Here is a 22,654-nt window from a genome sequence, read left to right on the forward strand (position 1 = left end):
ACCTCCTCCCCCCCAGACACCCTTGACACCACGGCCGACGAGCCCCAGCAGGCCTCGGAGCCAGGGTCGGGTCCGGAGGCCAGCTCTGCACCCCACGGGCCAGAGCCGGGACCCTCCACCCTGGCCACCGAGTGGTCCAGCGAGGAGGGGGAGCTTGTGCTGGACATCCCATTCCGCAGCTCCAGCCAGGTGTCCGCTAGATGGGCCTCTCCTGATCCTGGCAGTGCACCGTCGGGTATGTACTCCACAGGGCACAGACCCCCTGAGCATGGGGCGGGGGCTGCACTTGATCAGGGCCCCCCCACATCCCCACAAGACCCCAGCCTGCCATGGCCCAGGCAGACCACGGCCCAGGGAAGGTGCCACAGTCACCAGTGCCCAGCAGCACCTCCACCCATGGACAGTGCCATGCCCCACCCCCGGTGGGAGGTGAGAAAGGTGGACCAGTGGAAGGGGCCACCCACAGGATCACTGCACACACCAATGGGGAATGGGGGGGGACACCACAGGCACTTGGGGGGAAGGGGGGGTGGGCCACGGGTCAGGGCTGGGTACTTATGGCCTCCCTTCCCCCTATTTCTGCAGCTGCACCATCCGTGGTCCCAGACAGCCCCCCGAGACCACCGGACCACCAAGTCCGGGGTCGCTGCCTGCACCGGGATGGGCCCACCCCCGCCAGGGCCACCACCTCAGTGCACATGACCCGGAGGTGGCTGCTGCCCTCCGGTGCCAGGCGGACATCATGGAGCAGAGACTCCAATTTGAGGAGCGGGAGGCTGCCTGGCGCCAGGAGGCCTGGCGGGAGTTTATGGCCACCTTCAACCAGGTGGCTGACACCTTTGAGGAGCTGGTGGCCCGTCTCCCCCCGATGTCCTCCATGCTGCCCTCCCCGCTGCCCCACCTGCTGCCCTGCCTGATGTCCCGCCTGCCGCCCCACCCACCAGCGCCGCAGGGCAGGAGCCACCCGAGGCCAATGACCGGGCCAAGGACCCACCTCGGCCATACCTCCCCATCCTTCCGACTCCCAGCCGGCCTTGCCAGGGACCCTGGCTCAGGGGGGGACCAGCCACCCGAATGCGCCAGGGGTCGCGCCCTTCCACCCGTGACCCGAAATGATGGGCCGATGTGTGGCCTGCCCACGTCTCTCCCCTGTATATAGTTGTCCCCACCCTTGTATATAGTTATTTGTAGTTGACCCCCCTGTACATAGTTTATTATAGATGTCCCCACCTGTATATAGTTATTTTCAATGATTCTGTTTTATTTGGTTTATATATGCCGAAAAGAGGTGAAATTTTTGGTTATGTAAATAATGACGGTTTTATTTTTCAAAAACCTGTGTCCTGTGTGCTTTTGGTGAAAGTGGGGTGTGGGTGCTGGGGCGGGGTGAAGGAATGGTCTGGGTGTCGCTCACTAGGCCCTCTGGTCAAAGTATTCCCTCAGTCCCTCCCGGACTCAGACCCCATCCTGGTGAGCCTGGCGGCTCGGGGCAGTGGCTGGCTGGGGGTAAGCTGTTCCAGCCTCCAGTGCCCAGCCCTGCACGAAGGCCTCCCCCTTGCTTTCCACCAGGTTGTGGAGTGTGCAGCAGGCACCCACAACCTGGGGGATGTTTTGGAGGCCCAGGTCTAGGCGTGCCAGGAGGCAACGCCAGAGGCCCTTCAGGCGCCCGAAGGCTCGCTCGACCACTTGGCAGGCATGGTTGAGTCGGGCGTTGTAGCGCTCCTGGCAAGCATTGAGGTGGCCTGTATAGGGCCGCATAACCCAGGGCTGGAGCGGGTAAGCTGCATCCCCCACAATGCAGAGGGGTACGGTGGTGGTACCCCCCAGAGGGATCTCCCTCTGGGGGATGTAGATCCCCACCTGCAGTCAGCAGCATAGTCCTGAATTCCGGAAAATGCATGCATCATGGGTACAGCTGGGCCAGCCCACGTATACATCCTGGAAGCGGCCAGGGCTGTCCACCATGGCCTGCAGGACCACAGAGCGGTAGCCCTTCCTGTTGATATAGTGGCCACCACTGTGGTCTGGGGCACGAATGGGGATGTGGGTCCCATCGAGGGCTCCAGAGCAGCTGGGGAATCCCATGGCGGCAAATCCCTCGACGGCTGCGTCCAGGTCCCCAACTCGGATGACCCTCTTTAGCAGCAGGGCATTGAGTGCACGCACCACCCGTGGAGAAGAAACATGGGTGCCTGTGAGGGTTTGCGGAGTGTGACCCCCTCACCCAGGACCCCCTCCTCAAGTACCCCTCACCCATGACCCTCTCCTCAGGACCCCCTCCCCAGGGGGTTCAGACCCAGGCCTCCTCATCTCCATCAGGGCAGCCCCTACTGTGGCCTTTCCCGCTCCAAACTGCTGGCCTATGGCACAGTAGCTGTCTGGAGTGGCCAGCTTCCAGACAGCTCCTGTGACCCTCTTCTCGACGATGAGGGCGCACCGCATCTGGGTGTCATGGTGCCTCAAAGTGGGGGTGAGCCACTGGCAGAGCTCCATGAAGGTCTGCCAGCTCATGCGGAAGTTCCGCAGCCACTGGTCATCATTCCATTCCCCCATAACCAGGTGCTCCCACCACTCGGTGCTGGAGGGGTAGCTCCAGAGTTGGCGGGGCACCCGGCGGGGAGGAGCAGGAGGGCCCGATGGTCTGGGGCGTCTCCTGGTGCTCCTGGGGAGGGCTCCCATTCCAGAAGCTGCTGGGTGGCTGCCCAGGCAGCATCTAGAAGGGTGCCTGCTCCGCAGGAGGTGGCTTGGAGGGATTCCAGCTGCTGCTGGACGTCCATGTCTGCGGGCTCGGGGTCTGGGAGGTTTGTATCACCAACGCAGGGCTGCTTGTGCAGTGCAGGCTGGGTGTGTCTGGGAGGGGCCCTTTAAGGAACCAGCTTGCAGCTGCCCTGGAAGGGCTAGTCTGCTCTGTGACCCTGTCTGTGGGCTTTCTTGGCCACTTATTTCAAAAGAGGGGGCTTGTGTGTGAGGACACTCCACATTTCCTTCCGGGGCGGCTCCTTTCAACATTCCCTGGCACTACTTCGACGTTAAACGTCCACATCACCAGCCCTGGAGGACGTGTAGACGATAGTCATCGAAGTAGCCTATTTCGATGTTCTTACTTCGAAATAGGCTACTTTGACGTAGTGTCCTAGTGTAGACATATCCTGTATGTATTCTGATTGTTTAGACTTGAATTAAATCAGAATATAAGTGATTTCAAGGTGTTTTAATACTTCTGCAGTCATCAGTGATGCCCCTTTTCACAAGATACAGCCACTACCAAAAAGTCTCAAAATAAATGTGTGAGCCATGCAATTGTGTTTGCTGCGTTTACAGCAAATGCAATTTCACGTTAGAAGTCTGGGTTTTTTAAAAGAAAAGCTGTATTCTGACTTCAAAACTGGACTTGTTCAGTGTTCGTCTCAGCGGTCTTCAAAGGGAGGAAAAACTGGAGTCAGTGGACAATACAGTTATCTTCATACCTTGATTACTTGCATAAAGATTAGCCTGCTGGCTGTTTTGCAAGTTATTGTCTAGTTAGAATTGTATTGTGTTTATAAAGCAGGAATTAATTTGCTGGTATATTGCCAAAAGTCTATTACAATAAAAGGTTATATTTGGAATTGAGGCTATGTCTATACTAGTCATAGAAGTTGACTGCCAATGTGCAAGTTTAGCTACACCAGTTGCGCAGCTAAAATTGATATATATGCAGTCAACTTCCATGTCTGTCAACACAGAGGAAGGTCTATGGGAGCATTTCTCACACTGACCTTCTTTATTCCTTGCCTCTAGTGAGGAGTACAGGGGTCAACGTCAACCCCTGGGAGCATCATTTTGTGCACGTGCAAAATGAAATCCTGGAAGATCAACCTTCGGGGGTTGATCTTCCTCTGTAGTGTGGCTCTAGCCCGAGTCTTTAATTCATACCAGTGTCTTACCTGAAGTTGTGGTACATGTATTCCTCTCTTTTTTCTCTTATTTCTGTTTAAGGTTGCTTTGTTCTAGGAACATACATTCGTTTTTTGCCTTTAATATCAAACCCCCAAATATACAGTGTCCTTCAACAGTAGAACCCCAACTTACGCACAGGTTGCGTTCCTGGGCAACCATGCATAAGTCAAATCTCACACAAGTTGAGGGGGGTTAGAACCCCTGCCAGCTCCAGCCCCAGGGAGCCTCAGGGCTGGGGGGATTCCCTGGCAGCAGCAGAGGCTGGGGACTGACTGGAGCAGGACTGCTCTGTTGCCAGCTCCACCCTTGGGCAGCCATCTGGGCAGGGGGAATTCCTGACAGCAAAGCAGCTGTGAGCTGGCTGGGCAATGCAGCTCCTTGGGGCTACGCCCCACCCAGCTCCCATCTGCTGCTGCTGCTGGGGATTCCCCCCAGCCACAGCGGCTCTTTGGGGCTGGAGCTGGGGCAGAGCGCTGCTCCCTGGCTTCCCCTAGCTGGGGGACCTCGGGGGTGGGCAGATTGGCATGGTGGCATGACTACTCCCTGGTTTCCCCAGCTGGGGGAGTCGGTGAGGGGAGCACTACATCACTTGGCCAGCTCATTGCTGCCAGCCATGGCTGCTCCTTAGGGCTAGAGCTGGGCAGAGCACTATGCTCCAGCTAGCTCACAGCCCCCATTGCTGCCGGGGATTTCCCCTGGCCAAGTGGCTCCCCAGGAGCGGGGCTGGTGGCAGAGCTGTGCTCTGGCCAGCTCTCAGCCCCCATTGCTGGCGGGAACCCCAGGAGCGCGTGTTTGCATATATATGCAAATGACATGCATCTAGGTTTTCCTTTTAAATTCACTTGTTAATTTCGACTCGCGTTAATCCGAGAATTGCGTAAATCAAAATTGCGTAAATTGGGGTTTTACTGTACAATGCCTGACCCTCTCTCAAACCCTTTATCCTTGCTGGGATTTGATGTTTTTAATTCTGTGACCAACATTTTGTGTCCATCAGTCACTTAGTGGAGGATGTGTGAGACTGAGATGTGAAGTTTCACTCCAATATCTGAATGTGTCATCTTCATAATGTGAGCTAATCCTATCAGTCTAAGGATTAGGAATCTCAACAATCATTCATAAATCTTAAGATCTCTCATATAGTGAATTAGCTTTAGTACTGCTGCTCGGTGATGAGAACTGAGATAACTGCAGTGCTATAGAGCAAGTAATATTGTTGTCTAAGTTTTATTGATCACATTCAGCACTTAAGTACACCCTTTTCTACTCCATGGGACAAGTTCTGCCCCTGCCTGCAGTCATCTCCCTTCAGGGGGCAGCACGAAGTGTAAGTTAGGCCCTATGGACTTTCTCCTGCCTTTTAGGCACTAGCCAACAGTTAGCTACACTATTTCAGGATGATTTCAGAGAGGCATTCTTCTTGAGAAATAGTGCCCCATTGCTGTGCTCTTTCATAGGATGATGGCATGCAGTAAAATTTCCTCCTCCTTTTCAACCTCATTTGCCTGTCTCTCTCCAGAGTCCAGTGGGTTAAACAGCAAGAGTAGTTCCAGCACATCAACAGATACTTACAAGATAGACAAAAGGAGAGGATCTCCTTGTGTACTCCTCCATTCTGTGCATCCACTTGGGGCTGTAAGGATCTTCTGTGTGTTTGGATTTTTTCCTTTACCCATTGAAATTATTGTCTGTCTTACTATGTAAAGATCAGTAAGGCACCCATGACACTCACCTAAACATGTTTTGTCATAGGTTCAATTATAAATTGCACACTTTGCTTATCCAACAAATTTGCAGTAAGGAGTAGATGCTGTCATTTCTTTGGGACAGACCAAGCCCAGTTCTTTTACCCTTTTCCCTTTTTATTTTCTCCTGCAGGTCCTTCCCCCCAACCCTTTTACACATAAAAAAAACGATTCCATGCAATTAATAACTGATACTGATTTAGTAGAACTTATACACAACAGCGTTAGAGAGACACTATACATCTCTTATCGGAGGGGTAGCCGTGTTAGTCTGGATCTGTAACAGCAACGAAGGGTCCTGTGGCACCTTATAGACTAACAGAAAAGTTTTGAGCATGAGCTTTCGTGAGCACATGAAGTGAAGTCTGTGCTCACGAAAGCTCATGCTCAAAACTTTTCTGTTAGTCTATAAGGTGCCACAGGACCCTTCGTTGCTGTTATACATCTCTTGTGAGTCTAGGAAACCATCCACTGTATTGACTTGTCCGATGTAACCTATCTTGGGAGGAATTGTTGATAAGGTTCATAGAAATGAGTTTTGAATTTTGTAACAATATAAACACAGTTTTATGTAGTAACATTAACACTATTTTTCTAATTTAAAGTGTTCATATTAAAGCATAGCAACCAATACACTGCATGTTGCAGAGCTAGTTTATTGGAGCAAAGATAATGTGTTATTGTACGAGCTATGTGATATCAGGTCACTGAGTAAAACTCTTCTCTGTCAGCATTCATTTTGTAATATTGCATTGCATTACCGCTCTGTCATTACACTGTCTAATGTAAAAAGTGCCTGCCTGAAATGGATTCAAGACTACTTCAGGGTTGTGGCTATTGTGCATAGCTTTCTTGGTTGCAAGGCACTGGAAATATATTCTTGGTAAAAATAATTTTTTTTTAAATTTGTATTTATTTATTTATTTATTTTTGATCAATTACATTCACGGTCTCCCTTAAGAATTTTGAAACTAATGGTGATAGAGTCATGCTCTCAAGGTCTGTCATGAAATAAGAAGATTAGAAATATCTGACAACCAGATTAGAAGTATAAGACTACCACTACATAGATTAATATTAATTACAGTATTTTCTAAAATTAAATGTGTAGACTTCCTGGGAACTGAATTTGTGTGTGTATTGGAAACAAGAATTTATCAAGGACACCACCATTGAGAAGGGAAACAAGATTTGTTAATATTTGTTGTTGTTAGACATTATTTTTGTAGGACCATAAATCACAATGCAGTTTTAGGTACCTAGGACTTATAAATAAAAAACAGAATCTGCATTTTGATAGCAATCATAATTTAGGTTCCTTCTGGTCTAGGTTCAGCTGTGCTGGAGGATATGCTTAATCGCCCTTTGCCATCCTGATAAACAGTTTATGGTCTGTTCCTGCTTCCACTGAAGTAAATGGGGCTTGTCTGTACTTCAGATTTTCGGAAATTCTCCCAGAATTTCTCTAGCGTTCATGCTAGGAACGGTGGGAATGTTGGGATAGACCAGCTGCTGGCATGTTTGCCGTTTACCACTAGGTCATATTACCCTTCTTTCAGCAAGTCTAGCAGTCCTTCTGCTGTTCATATCAGTGAAAGCTGCACCACTGCTAGATCAATTATTGGAGCATTTCAGAAAATCTTAAATATAGACATGGCCTGGGAGTATTGTCATTGTCTTCAATGGAAGTAGGCCCTTCATATGGATGATTGACAAAGAATAGATGTCATGACTGCGTTTCAGTTACTCTAAATAATGGATTAATGGCATTCCTCTTTGTGAAAGTCTATTTAAATAGCAGGATTGGGGTTGTCTGCAATCCTATTTGCAGCTGTTAGCAGGTGGGAACTGGTTTGCTCGCATTAATTTCCTGCTGCATGGCTCTTTGTTCACGTCATGTTCCTCCCTGGTGTTGTTATGGCTGCTCAGTGAGTTGGTAAAGGCATTAATGCTTTTGAGTACAATGCTTAACTTTTTTAAACAATTCTGGAAATCTGTAACTATCTTATATCACAAACCATTCCGAGGAGTCCCTGCTAGCCATAATTGGCATATATGTATATCTGTTTTAAAGTGACTATGTCAATTAGGTGGATTTGCTCCTTTATAGACTGAATTTTTTAAACCTTCATGGCTGGATTGTGCTTTTACATCTGGTTCTGTATAATGAGCATCCCAGGGAAAGAAATGTGCCTCAGAAAGTCATTCTTTCTTACCTGCTTTTCTTGAAGCCATACAAGTTGCATTCTACTTTAGTTAAATAGACTGATAATTCATTTAAGGAGGACACAGTTATATTTCTTACATGAGCATCTTTTTCCTTTCCCAGGTCCGCTGTGACCCTGAGGTGCAAGAACTGCGGCAATGGCAAAAGCAATTGAGAGAAGACAAAAACATTATTAAAAGAGTTCAAGAGTTCTGGACTAAACAGGAAACCAAAGGTAAATTGGCCACGCCAGGGACTAAAGACTTAACATTTTTAAAATTTAAATTACAATCTGCACTCAGATGTGTGTAACATGGATCACAAATGGCAATCCAAGCAGGCACAGGTTTGACTGAAGGACTTTACTGCTCCTTCACAATGCCCAGTTACATATGTAACTTCAAATTCTAATTTAAAATACGGGATTGGGACAGATCTTCAGCTGGCTTTAATGAAGCTATGACAAATTTCACCAGCTGATGATATGAGCCAGGATCTTTTAGGGCCCACTAGTCTCATACCCTTTTTCTAGGTAACTCTGCATTTAACTACTGATGTTGTTAGGAGGATTTTAATGTGGTTTTCCTGAACTATAGGATTTTTCTATCCTAAAACTATTACACTGGCGTTATTGAAGCTTTACGCCTTGTTCAAGTGTAGTTATTTGTAGTAGAGACTGGCTGGCACAATTCTCAAGAAAAGACCAGGATTTCTTTCCCCAGGGAAATAGTGTTAGAGAGCTGTATAGCTATTTTATCCCACCGTGGACATGGCTTTACAGATAGGGTGAAACTTTACCCTCTGTTTGTTTTCATATGGACAAGCACATTCATAGATGGCATGATAGCTCTATTTCATCTCTCTACTAGTGCAGGATGGTATCCTAGAATACACTCCCACCATCTTGTCCAGTCTAGGGCTATGTCTACACTAGAGGGTTTTGTTGGCAAAATGTCTGTTTTGCCGACAAAATCCATGGAGCATCCACATTCCCAAGGTGTTCTATTACCAGTAAGTCGACAGAATGCAGCACTTTTGTCAATAGCCGTACCCCACACCCCATGAGGAATAAATGTCTCTGTCAACAGAGGTCTGTTGACAGAAAGCAGGTCTGGCTGTTGTGAGGGGCCCTCTGTCAACAGACAGCGTTACCAGGACACCAGGCAGCCCTGTCTGCTGTGCTTCCAGAGACATTTTGCCAGTAGAGCAGCCAGGCAGTCCATCCGATCTCTGTCAACAGAGCAGATTGCCCTTGAAATCCGCTTGGCAGTTTGGCCATGATCTGTCAACAGAAGTTTTATCAGAAGATATCTTCCAACAAAAACCTTTTGTCGACAAATTCCTGTAATCTAGATATAACCTAGATGAAAATTCTGGTAGACTCAGGAGACCAGATTCGGAAGTGGTGTATAAAAATTACACATTGGAAAGTGGGTATAAATATAAAAGAATCTAAGCTGGTTTGGTTCACATGTGAATGGACAAGGGAAGGTTATAAATTTTAAGTTAAGATTCACTTTTAGGGGTTGATTCTTATGTCATTGTGTAATTCTATAGATTTTGTAATTCCTGATTTGCACTGATGTGAATGAGAGCACAATCATGTCCTTTGTTCCACTGTAATTCTGAACACAAGTTTCCCCTGATAAATTCAGATAATGCTGTTGAAATGGAGATTTTTTAATAGTCTTTTCAGAGTTAGTAATGTGGAAAAAAAGTTTGGTTAATTAAGTAAACTATTATCATACCCGTGTGCTCATATGGAAACAGTGAGTTCTGGGAAATATGCTTGTTATTCCCAAGCAGTATCCTGCACTAGATGTGGCATTTAAAAAGATCTGAATTTAAGAACGTTTAATAATTTTATTGCCCATGGAATTTAGATTATTCTTAGATAAATGATTAACCCCATTCAATTCCTAGTTAACTGATATTGTCAAAGACCATCTATTGCTATTGCTAATTATAAAATTGTTCTGTTTCCACAATACAAAACATGCTATTCTATTAGGTTGTTTAGTTTTAAAATAATCTGTGCTTGTAATTGTAAATAGAATTTATAACAGCCAAATCATTAATGTGCGGCAGTTATTTTTTCACTGTTTTTATTCTGCACTCTGTTTTTGTCCCTTACTCACGAGCTTTCTATTTTATATTGATAGCATGAAAATTCCTTGCATTTTTTCCCTTTTTCTTGCCACCTGTGCCCTGAGGTGTTCACCTGCTTATATCTTAATATCCTTCCCTGGGAATTTTAGCCTGAGGCTGAACACTTCTTGGAGGAGAATGTTCCTCAGAATATTGTCTTCCAAGGCGCCCAGCTTCATTCTTAGTCCACTACTAATTATTATCATTTTGACAACTGTGGTTACAATATAGTTTCATAAGATTTTTGGTTCTGACTTTTCACAGTTTAGTTGTTTTCCTTACTTGTTAGCTACATCTACACAAGAAGCCTCTGTTGATAGAAGTCGCTGTCAGAAGGGATTTCCTGGCAAAACTTCTATTAATAGATTGAGTCTACACATAAAAGCAGATCAAAAGAGCAATCCAATCTGTCAACAGAGAGCACCCAGACTACCTGACCCCCTCTTGACAGAATGGCTAACTGGAAGTTCTGCAAACAGGGCTGCCTGGTGAACCTGGAAACCCTGTCTATCGACAAAATGACCCCGGAGTGTCTACACGGTTGTCGATAGAGGAATTATACCTGAAAGGAGAGAGGTATAACACTGCTGGCAGATGTGCCAGGTTTTGCTGACAAGCTGTCAACAAAGAGCATTTTGCGTGTAGACACTTCATGTTTTTCCCAACAAAAGCCCAGTTTTGCCAGGAAAAGCCTGTCATGTAGACATAGCCATTTTCTTTGAATTACTCTCATAAGCTGCGTCTACACGTGCACGCTACTTCGAAGTAGCGGCACCAACTTCGACGTTAGGCGGCGAGACGTCGAAGTCGCTAACCTCATGAGGAGATAGGAATAGCGCCCTACTTCGACGTTCAACGTCGAAGTAGGGACCGTGTAGACGATCCGCGTCCCGCAACGTCGAAATTGCTGGGTCCTCCATGGCGGCCATCAGCTGGGGGGTTGAGAGATGCTCTCTCTCCAACCCCTGCGGGGCTCTATGGTCACTGTGGGCAGCAGCCCTTAGCCCAGGGCTTCTGGCTGCTTCTGCGGCAGCTGGGGATCTATGCTGCAGGCACAGGGTCTGCAACCAGTTGTCAGCTCTGTGTATCTTGTGTTGTTTAGTGCAACTGTGTCTGGGAGGGGCCCTTTAAGGGAGCGGCTTGCTGTTGAGTCCGCCCTGTGACCCTGTCTGCAGCTGTGCCTGGCATCCCTATTTCGATGTGTGCTACTTTGACGTGTAGACGTTCCCTCGCTGCGCCTATTTCGATGTTGGACTGAGCAACGTCGAAGTTGAACATCGACGTTGCTGGCCCTGGAGGACGTGTAGACGTTATTCATCGAAATAGACTATTTCGATGTTGGCTGCATGTGTAGACGTAGCCATAATGTTGTAAGTATTCAGGCCCTGATCATGAAGGATTTTTCCATGTATTGGACTACTGCATTTGTGTAGAACCCCACTGATTTCAGTAGAGCATCACATGAGCTCTTCTGTGGGATTCGTTGCAGTCTTGATGCCTTTCTCATTTTTGCAATGATATCGAATATTAAAAAGTGATTGCATATATTGAAGAGTTCCTCCTGTAACCGTATGTTAGATTTCCTAAACTCTCCCCTTACCCTACACCAAAGTTTGTAATTGAGCTTCTTTGTTTTCCAAAATATGTGAATATATAGAATTGCTTCCTATTTTTAACTACATATGTCCATGCATTGCATGGTGGTTTTGAAAAGATAGAGTCAAGGTGACATTGTAATTATATTTTTGTAGTGAAGCATTCTGATAATGTACGTTAAACACCTGCTAGTACTGCAGTCAGAACTGGGACAGACTAGCAATAAAAGGCCATCAATGGATAATAAATGATTTTTTCCTACTAGATTTATTTTAACACATACATAGCCATATGCACACACTATGGATGTATATGAAATTTCTTATTAAATTGTGCCATTGTAATTAGATTTCACCTTCCTGATGAAAACAGGAACTTATGAACTTGTTTTATGCAACAACCATGCAAATAACTCCACCCAAGAGGTTATTTTCAGCTGTTGCATTGGATTTGTGGCATAATATAGGCTTTCTCACATTACACTGAGTCAAATTCTTCTAGAACAGATACAGTGTTAAATTGCCATAGCTGCATCCATCTATTCATTTGTTGTTTGCTGATTCATTCATTGTGAATAATATATTTTAAAACCTTGTAATAAGAATTTTGAAAAAATATTGAACAAATTCCAGCCTGCAGAAGGTTGGTAGCATATTGTTTACTTCAACAAAATGTGCTAAGTTGCAAACACACTTTGCAGCTAGAAGCTGTATTTTTGGTTTGGTGATAATCATCCTAATCACATGATTTCATCAGGACATATGCATCTAGGATATATATAGCATTTGCTTAAGTCCCATTGACTTCAAAACAGAACTTCAGTGGAACTTGATGTGTAGGTTTTCTGTCACCCAACTGTACAGAGACAAACATCATATTTTATTAATGATTTCCATAACATTGAGGAAAATAATTTGTTGCTGAATATTTCACAAGTCGGCACAGGTGACTCTCCCCCAGTTGTCTATCGCCCTCATTCCTATCATGTATTCCGTAATAAAACATGTATATTGGAATATATTTTCATTGTAGTACTTGAAGAGTTACATTTGCAGCACTTATGAGTGAGCATCAAGAATTTTCACCCGAAGAATCACTGGGCTCCACTGACCAGGTGCATCAAATAGTATTTGGTAGCACTGGGTAAATATTTAACTGGATTATTTAGGAAACAAGCTCAGCACTGCAATTAACAAAAATGCTGATGAATGGCAACTGCTGCAGCAGTTCTAGCCCACCACATGAAACGTGGGAATTAATTGTCAACAGCAATATAAGGAGATTGCATTTGACAATGAAAGGCAGGTTTGAGTCTGAGATAAGCCAATGGAAGTTCTCAAGTTTTATTTCAACAGCAAAAGTGGAATTCTTTGAGAATACCAGGATGGAAATCACAGACTCTGTAAGGCAACAACTGTGGATGAATAGAAAATGAGAGCTGTCATAATAACTAAACATCTTTCAGTTGAATTTTCCAAAATGTTTCTGATATGAATTCTTTCAAAACTTCCAGTGTTACATCCAGTGCTGTAGATTGCCAGGTACCTATGTATGGGGTGTGTGTATGTGTTTATTAGGTATAGATTATTGTGTTATTATTGATTATGTGAGGTATCATGAGCTGCTACATTCAGCTAGAAATGTTGTGGTACTTTACATTTAGAACGTGTTGAGGGCAGAAGTGGAGTTTGCATCAGTGAAGTACACATTTCAATATCACTGCTCGGTCCAAGGTAGTTCTGTGATCTCTTGGGATGAAGTCTTTGGTCATGTCAAATTACGGCTATTTGTTATAAAGGCTGTACAGATTCGCCATATATGCATTAATATTTATATTGCAGTCTCTTACGCAGGGTAAGGGTTTAGTTTGCCAGCCTACACAGCTGCCTCAAGGATATTTTGAAGCTGTACACACTTCATTTTGCAATGTAAAATAACACAGTGAGAGCATTAGGAAAATTTTCATTTACTTATATAAGATGCACATGTATCTGTGCAATAGTGCAGTAGAGTTCTTGTTTTAATAGCTGAATGCGAGGGGATTAGATGAAATGTTCAGTAACTGTATACATAAAACAACTGAAAAATAAATACATCACAGAAACATTCTCCTCTTCCAGCAGGGTTAGCTGTGATCTAAGGAGAACTTTACCAAAATGTGCTGAGATTTTCTTCCAGTACCTGCAGAATTCCATAGGCTATTAGCCATGGTTTTAAAATGGTTCCCTTTTTATCCGGGTTTTTCAGGATGTATCTCTATTTTTGAAGAGCACAATCTCTATTTTTGAAGATCATTCTGGAATATCTGAGAACTTTGGCTCCAAAAACGACATTAGAATCTGTAAGCAACCTACCTAACGTGTTGTATTTAAGAGATTGTCTCTTAATAAATTCACCTGTATCAGCGGTTCCCAACCTTTTCCAGACGGGGATCCATTTTGACAATTCAGGAAGACTTGGTGACCCAAGGCAATTCAAAAATGGAGCGGGGTTGGCCAGGGAGTGGCAGTGCTGTAACTAGCTAATTTTGGGCCTGAGGCAAGAATATAAAATTGCACCCCCCCATGTTTATATATTCATAGTAGTTATTTCATAGAAAAGGGGAAAATACCTAAATAATAATAAAATAATTACGCTACTTTTATTATAGTTTATTAGTATTTTATTATTATAGTTGATCTGAATTGTGGTGGGGGAAAGACCCTTAACCCCAAATCGCTCTCCCCCACTCTCCCAGCTTAAACTCCACACTGGTGGGAAGTCACATGCAAGGGCCGGGGAGCTGGGTATCACACTGAGAGCCTGGGGGGAGTCACACTCACATGGGGAGGCTGGGAGGGTCACACTCAGAGGCTGGGGGGCTGGGGGTCATACTCAGTGGCTAGGGGGCTGGCTCAGTCACACTCAGGGGCTGGGGGGAGATACAAACAAAAAAACCGAAAACTGACAAATCAGCTACATAGAACAGAAGAGGGCGAAAGGTGAGAATGGAGGAGGGCAAAAGTTACTGCAGGAGTCTATTAAGTGGCTTGCCTGAGAGAGCTACGAATATAAAACGTCTTTGTAATACATAATTGCTTCTCTATTGATGGTGATAGCTGCTGGATGTGGCAGTGTTAAAGAACTGCAAATGGCTTCTTTAAGATCACATGCAGCTGCGAGCTTCTGGTGACCCTTAACAAATCTAACAGCGACCCATGTTTGGGTCCCAACCCATAGGTTGACAGGTACCACAGAGGTAGCTGTATTAGTCTGTATCTTTGAGAACAACAAGTACTGTGGCACCTTATAGACTAGCCATATTTTGGAGCACAAGCTTTCATGGGCAAAGACCGCACGAAAGCTTATGCTCCAAAATATCCCATAGGTTGGGAATCCCTGAGTCCTCTGTTATAGACTAACAAAATATAGGCCAAGCTTCTGCCCTCAATAAACCCTTGTAATTCCATGTATTTCAATTGTCCAGAATTTGCATTTCTGAAGGGAATGTTAAAATTTGGTCCAGCTTTTTTGCTAATCCATTTTAAATGACTTAAGCTGAGTGTTTGTGTTCTGGGCACATTTTTCAATGTGTTAGCATTTATATTATTTCATCAAACATTGGAAGCTTTTTACGTGGCTAACTCCATGGATATCAGTGAGCGTTATGCATATATGTCTCCTGCTTGATGGGAGAACAAGTGTCTAAATTAGGATCATGCTAGTCAGAGAGAGAAAACAGCTATTTAGTTTATGAAGACCATCCTACTACATATTTATGATCTAGCCCCCTGAACAGGACATATTTGGTATTAAACTGATACTACACTTAGGGCTTGTCTACATATTATTACTCTTGAGGGCATACTGCACCAAAAGAAAATAAAAATTATGCGTACAATATTTTATTGGTCACTAAGTATGGCTCCACTATGGCAGTGGGGATCAAAGACCACTGTCTGCATAGAGGTAGGAAGCCCCCACCTTTTCCGGTACAGGGACCTGGCAGTGAGGCTGACAGTGCAAGGGCTGGGGCCTGCCCCAGAAACACTTCAGGGCCCTCCCACCATGTGCTAAATGCATCAGGTGTGAGTTGGCAGGCTATGCACAGCAGGCTTCAAGTTTGGAAGGGCTTAGTGTGGTGGGATCCAGTTGTGGGGCAGTCTGGGTGTGGGTGGCTCAGTGGAAGATCTGGGTGCACAGGTGTCATTGGGAGTTCTGGGTGTAGGGGCAATGAGACCGCAGGGATCCAGGTGAAGATGGTTGGGGTTCAGCAGGTTGAGGAGAGTCTGAGGTTGTGGAGATGGGGCTCGTAGAGGGCAGGTCTGGCTGTGGGAGGCTCAGTGGGAGATCCAGGTGCTGGGAAAGTGGAGGGCCACGTGCATCTGGCTGGGGCTCAATGTGGCAAAAGTCTGGGTGTGGGAAGCTCATGGGGGGGGCCATATGTATAAGGGGAGGGCTTTTCAGTGTGAGGATTCGATGGGCCTGCTTAATGGGGGAGCCCCAGCTGGGCTCCAACTTCATCTCACAATATCCCATTTCCTTTTCTTCCCCATGCAAATATTGCAAACAGCGTTGAAACTAAAGATAGAGAAAATTGCTTTTAAGAGAAGCTGTAGAAGAGCTTCTAGAAAATGCTAAGTCAGGCGGTAATGGGATTCTGTTGACACTACTAGAATGATCAACATACCTTCCCTCAAAATATATGCCAAATAATCTGCTGTGTGATCTAAAAATCACATTTTGTTGTTTAGTGTTTATCAGTACATACAGTATAAACTTGATTTCAGGTGTAGCCATTGAATGAACGTTTACATTTTTATGAAGCTATATTTATGTAATCTTGCTATGTGTCATAATGATTATGTCAAAAAAGGAAGCATGGAGTTACGCATTTGTATAATTTAACATAATTTAACATTTTAAAATATGTTCTTATTTATTCTATTGTCAAAGGAAACAGAGTAATGGAAATTAAAACAAGCTTTCAAGGCAGTTTTTTAAACCACATTATTTGGCAAAATACTGAAATACTTTCTACCTAGTCTTTACTGGGTACAATTCCAGTGAGCATTTGCCTGAGTAAGAATGGAGGCCTGGATCCACACAGGTAATTGGGCATTGGAATACTAAGTGTTGTTTTGGTTTTTTTTTTAATTATTTCTAGGCCCTAGAAAAGCACTGGAACAACACTGGGATCAACAAAGCCTGGATTAAGCACTAGGCACTGATTATAATGAATAAGGAGAGATAGGCAGCTAACAATGGGATCTCAAAAGCCAGTGTGCTAGCCAGTGGGAGATGCCACTGAGAGGGCTGTGTCCTAAGCCACACCTGTCTCTCTCTATTCGGTTCCTAAGGGCTTGTCTACACTTAAAAACACTAGGGCTACGTCTACACGTGCCCCAAACTTCGAAATGGCCATGCAAATGGCCATTTCGAAGTTTACTAATAAAGCGCTGAAATGCATATTCAGCGCTTCATTAGCATGCGGGCGGCAGCGGCGCTTCGAAATTGACGAGCCTTGCCGCTGCGCGGCGCGTCCAGACGGGGCTCCTTTTCGAAAGGACGCCACCTTCTTCGAAGTCCCTTTATTCCCATGAGCTCACGGGAATAAGGGGACTTCGAAGTAGGTGGCGTGCTTTCGAAAAGGAGCCCCGTCTGGATGTGCCGCGCGGCAGCAAGGCGCGTCAATTTCGAAGCGCTGCTGCCACCCGCATGCTGATGAAGCGCTGAATATGCATTTCAGTGCTTCATTAGTAAACTTCGAAATGGCCATTTGCATGTCCATTTCGAAGTTTGGGGCACGTGTAGACACAGCCTAGGTCAGCACAGCTGCACCACTATAGCCCTTGAGTGTAGACAGTATAGCAACAAGAGGGATTCTCCTATCAGCATAGGTCATCCACATCTCTGAGAGGTAGTAGCTAGGAGGTTGATGGAAGAATTCTTCTGTCACGCCAGCTCAGTCTGCATGGGGACTTATGTCAGCCTGACTATGCTGTGCAGGGGTATGGATAGTTATAACCTGATTTTCCAATATCGATCAGGCCTTAGGGCCGCCAGGAGGTTCTTATTTCTACTTGTAATTCACAGCTGGACCCCTTGCAATCCCTACTTCTGGTGTCTTAGGCACCTAAATAATTCTTATTCTGGTGTTTTAGGCAGCTAAATAATTCTTATAGAAACACTGGCAAAGGAGGAGCAGGTGCTACCTCCCTTACATCTTCTAGCCCAGTGGTTAGAATACTTGGGATGTAGAAGACCCACATTCAGTTGCCCTCTCTGCTGGGGGAAGGATTTGAACAGTGGTCTCCCACCTCTCAAGAGTGTCCTAACCACTGGGCTACAAGCAGGGCTGTCCCAAGCCTGGGGCAACCTCCCCCTGCCACTGCCCCAGGCATGGAGCTGGGACAACACTCGCCCCACCTAAGCGCCACCTGCACCCTCACAGAAGCACCGTGGCCTGGTGGATTATGGGCCCAGGTGCTGTGGCAGCAAGGGTTGCCCCCCGTACCATGTGGGTGACAGGAGGCAGAGCAATGCTCCACCATGCTGCCCTCCCAGCCCTCTGTGTCTCGCCTCTCCATTGTGGTTGGAAGAGTGCTCCATTTCCAGGTGTTGCAAAGAGGTGGGATGCAGCAGGCCAGGAGGGTTCTGAGACTTCTGAACTCCTGCTGCCCACATGGTGAGTGGGGTGCAGCATCCACTTTTGCTACAGCACCAGGCCCCCCCATAATCCTCCAGCCCCTTCCATCCCTAAAATGGTAGGTGCATCTGTCATGGGGTCCCCAACAACATGGAGCCTTGGGCAGCTACCCCACTTTGTCCTATAGACAGAATGACTCTGGCTACAAGATGTGGGGCTCTCTCAGCCTCTCCTGTTGAAACTGTCCTGCTTTGGGTAAATAATCCAGGAGTGACTGGATCAAGGGGGCTGGACCTTGGGTCTGTCACAGCCCAAAGAGAAGACTGAGCCTCCTGGCTAGAGAGCTGATCTTACTTTTACTCTCTAGCTCAAAGACATTTAAGTATTTATCCAAGTGGAACACCATCAACAGGCAGGATTAAGGGAACCCACATGAGGCTATTTTGTAGCTCCTGTTATTGTGTCACTCCCCTGAGAGGTGGAAGAGCCCCCCCGTTCAAATCCTTTCACCCCCAGCAAGCAGAAAGAGGAATTGGACCTGGCTCTCCCAACTCCCAGATGAGTTGCTCCAACCACTATGTTAAAAACTATAAGTCACATAGCTATTCCTGAAAGTAGATTTTGAATGGGGCCCAATCTGGTAGGTGATCAGAGCATGCCAGTTGCTCTGGACCCTCAGACAAGATAGGCATGACCTCAGCTGTCTTCCCCTGGTTTGAGGAGTGTACTGGGCCTTTGGCATGAAATAGGCATCTGATTGCTCAGAGTGAGGTAACCATGTGCCTGGCTAGAGGCAGGAACTTTTACAGGAAAAGTTTAGGCCCCTACAGAGTTGGACAGCAGCTGAGAGCAGATTCTGTAGACCACAGTAGTGCCTAAACCTGGAATTTAGGCATCTGTACCTGAGACATAAACTCTGCTATAAAGCCACTGAGAGTGCCATGCCAGTCCCAAGCCTGGATGAAGGAGGAGGGTTGGTCAGATGTCTGTCGATGCACTGTCCATCAAACAACAATACGAATGAAATCTGATGCCAGTACAACCAAGTGTTAAAAGATGCTGGCTCGGACGTCACCCGGATAAAGAAGGTCTGCGATACCAATCAAGCAATCGGTGTTGGGTCGATAAGTTGGCTACTGAAAGAAAATTACACCAAACACATATGCTATCCATTGGAACATGGAACATCCAAACACTGTGGGCAACTGGCAAATTAGAGCTGCTTCAGAAGGAAATGGAGAAATATCAATGTTATATGCTTGGACTGGCAGAGATGCGTTGGACGGGATCAGGAGACAGATGCGGTTGCGAAGTCATTTGGTCAGGAAACGAAACGAAGCATGAAGCAGGAGTTGAATTCCTTCTTAGCAAAACAGCTAGAAGAGTATTATTAGGACACAAACCGATGAGTGCAAAAATGATGGTCGCACGATTTGAAGCAAAACCGTTCAACATCTCAGTCATTCAGGTATATGCACCCACGTCAGACAGTACGGAGGAAGAGATTGAGCTATTTAATAAAGAGAGATGATCAAATATGGCAGAGAAAGCATGATTCAGGAAATACACCGACTATGTAATACCGCATGGAAAGAAGGGAAGACGCCTAAGGGATGGACAAGATCTGTGCTAGTGACAATACCCAAGAAAGGAAGTACATTGGAGTGCAAGAACTACAGAACGATTGCCCTAACAAGTCATCTAGGTAAGGTGCTGATGATGATACTGACTGAGAGATAAAGCTCTCAGATAGAAGAACATATAGCAGATGAGCAAGCAGGGTTCAGAAAAGATAGAAGTGCCATACAGCAGATACTGGCACTAAGACTGATAGCGGAAAAAGCTCAACGAAAGAACAAAAATGTATACACTTGCTTCGTTGATTTTCAAAAGGCATTTGACAGTATAGGTCAGAAAGTGACTTGGGCGGTGTTGGAGTCATAGGGAGTGGATAGCAGACTAATACGGTTGTTGAAAGATATCAATGATAATGCAGAGGCAGCAGTGAGAACGTGGGGAGTTGGGAAGTTGGTTCAAAACAAGTAGAGGTACGAGACAAGGAGATCCAATATCACCAAGTTTCTTCATCGCACATCTGGAGAGAGCAATGGACAAGATCAAGGAAGAGGTAGACGGGATATCTGTACATGGGAAAAGAATTAACAACTTGAGGTTCACGGATGATATAGTTATCATTGAGGAAGATGAGGAGAAGCTAGCGAAAATGGTGTGGGTGTTAAAACAAAGGGAAATGGTAAGGACTGATTATGAACATTGATAAAACAAAAACAATGGTATTTGGAGATAAGGAAATAGGAAGGAAGATCAGTGTGGATGGTATTGCTAGAAAATGTAGAGAAGTTCACATATCTGGGAAGCAACATAACATATGATCTAGACTGTAAGAAGGAAATAGCAACTAGAATAGCAAAAGCAAGAACGAGTTTGAAGGCGATGGATAAGATCTGGAAAAGCAAAGCAATTAATTTAAGAACAAAGCTGGGCATCTTGAAAATGTGTGTATTCAGCAGCATGTTGTACGGGTGTGAGCCATGGGTCATAATGAAAGATTCGAAAAGAAGAATATTGGCATTCGAAAGGAGTTGTTATAGAAAGATTCTGAGAATAGGATGGATGCAGAAGGTCACTAATGAGGAATTATATAGGAAGAGACAACCAAAAGAGAACCCTCTGCAGAAGGTTATAAAACGGAAGCTAAAACTATTTGGACATATTTGGAGAATGAATGACGAATGAAAAATCAAGACCCTACTATTCGGCACAACGGATGGTTCGAATAGGAGAGGCATACCCCACAGAGAATGGATAGATGATGTAGTAGATTGGTGCGAAGCTGGTCTACAGAGACTAAGCCACTCTGCACTGGATAGGGAAAGATGGAAGGAAATAGTGAGAGAGGCATCAGACACCAACGGGCACTGAGCCCACGGTTATTGATGATGATGATGACCTGGGACATAAATTCTAGCCCTGGTCCTGAAATGACAAATCATAGAATCATAGAATACTAGACCTGGAAGGACCTCAAATGGTCATCAAGTCCAGCTCCCTGCCCTCATGGCAGGATCAAGCACCATTCTATATTACCCCTGCTAAATGTTTATCTAACCTGTTCTTAAATATCTCCAATTATGGAGATTCTACGAGAATGTCAGGCAATTCATTTCAGTACTTAACCACCCTGACAGGAATCTTTTTTCCTAGTGTCTAACTTAAACCTCCCTTGCTGCAATTTAACTCCATTGCTTTTCAGCCTATCATCAGAGGCAAAAGAGAATAATTTTTCTCTTTCCTCCTTTTAACAACCTTTTAGGAACATGAAAAGTGCTACCATGTCCTCTCTCAGCCTTCTCTATTGCAAACTAAACAAACCCAATTCTTTTCATCTTCTCTTTCTAAACCTTTAATCATTTTAGTTGCTCTTGTCTGGACCCGTTCCAGTTTCTCCACATCTTTCATAAAATGTGGTGTCCAGAATTGGCTCCAGTTGAAGCCTCATCGGAGTAGAGTAAAGCAGAAGAATGTCTTCTCGCATCTTGCGCACAACATTCCTGTCAATGCATCCCAGAATCACGTGTGCTACCATGTCCTCTCTCAGCCTTCTCTATTGCAAACTAAACAAACCCAATTCTTTTCATCTTCTCTTTCTAAACCTTTAATCATTTTAGTTGCTCTTGTCTGGACCCGTTCCAGTTTCTCCACATCTTTCATAAAATGTGGTGTCCAGAATTGGCTCCAGTTGAAGCCTCATCGGAGTAGAGTAAAGCAGAAGAATGTCTTCTTGCATCTTGTGCACAACATTCCTGTCAATGCATCCCAGAATCACGTGTGCTATTTTTGCAACAAGTGTCACCTGGTTGATTCATACTCAGCTTGTGGTCCACTATGACCCTTAGATCTCTTTCTGCAGTACTCCATCCTAGGAAGTCACTTCCTAGCCGCATCTACACGAGCCGGCTACTTCGAAGTAGCCGTGCCAACTTCGAAATAACGCCTGCCACGTCTACACGTAGCGAGCGCTATTTCGAAGTTCAAATCAACGTAAGGCAGCGAGACGTCGAAGTCGCTATCCCCAACAGGAGATGGGAATAGAGCCCTACTTCGACGTTGAACGTCGAAGTAGGGCACATGTAGACGATCCGCGTCCTGCAACATCGAAGTAGCGGGGTCCGCTATGGCGATCATCAGCTGAGGGGTTGAGAGACACTCTCTCCAGCCCCTGCGAGGCTCTATGGTCACTGTGTGCAGCAGCCCTTAGCCCAGGGCTTCTGGCTGCTGCTGCTGCAGTTGGGGATCCATGCTGCATGCACAGGGTCTGCAACCAGTTGTCGGCTCTGTGGATCTTGTGCTGTTTAGTGCAAGTGTGTCTCG

At 45.5% G+C, this 22,654-nt stretch overlaps 1 protein-coding gene across 2 annotated transcripts in view; it reads left to right on the forward strand.

The window, feature by feature from the left end:
- Positions 1 to 22,654, forward strand: part of IQCK (IQ motif containing K) — a 101,788-nt gene that overhangs the window by 61,766 nt on the left and 17,368 nt on the right. For both annotated transcript variants that reach the window (XM_075010670.1, XM_075010671.1), the window contains exon 8: positions 8,014 to 8,125. In XM_075010670.1, coding sequence (XP_074866771.1) covers positions 8,014 to 8,125 — 112 coding nt within the window. The remainder of the gene's footprint in view (positions 1 to 8,013; positions 8,126 to 22,654) is intronic.

This window comes from Carettochelys insculpta, chromosome 16, assembly GCF_033958435.1.
Source record: "Carettochelys insculpta isolate YL-2023 chromosome 16, ASM3395843v1, whole genome shotgun sequence".
In the NCBI taxonomy this organism is placed as follows: domain Eukaryota; kingdom Metazoa; phylum Chordata; order Testudines; family Carettochelyidae; genus Carettochelys; species Carettochelys insculpta.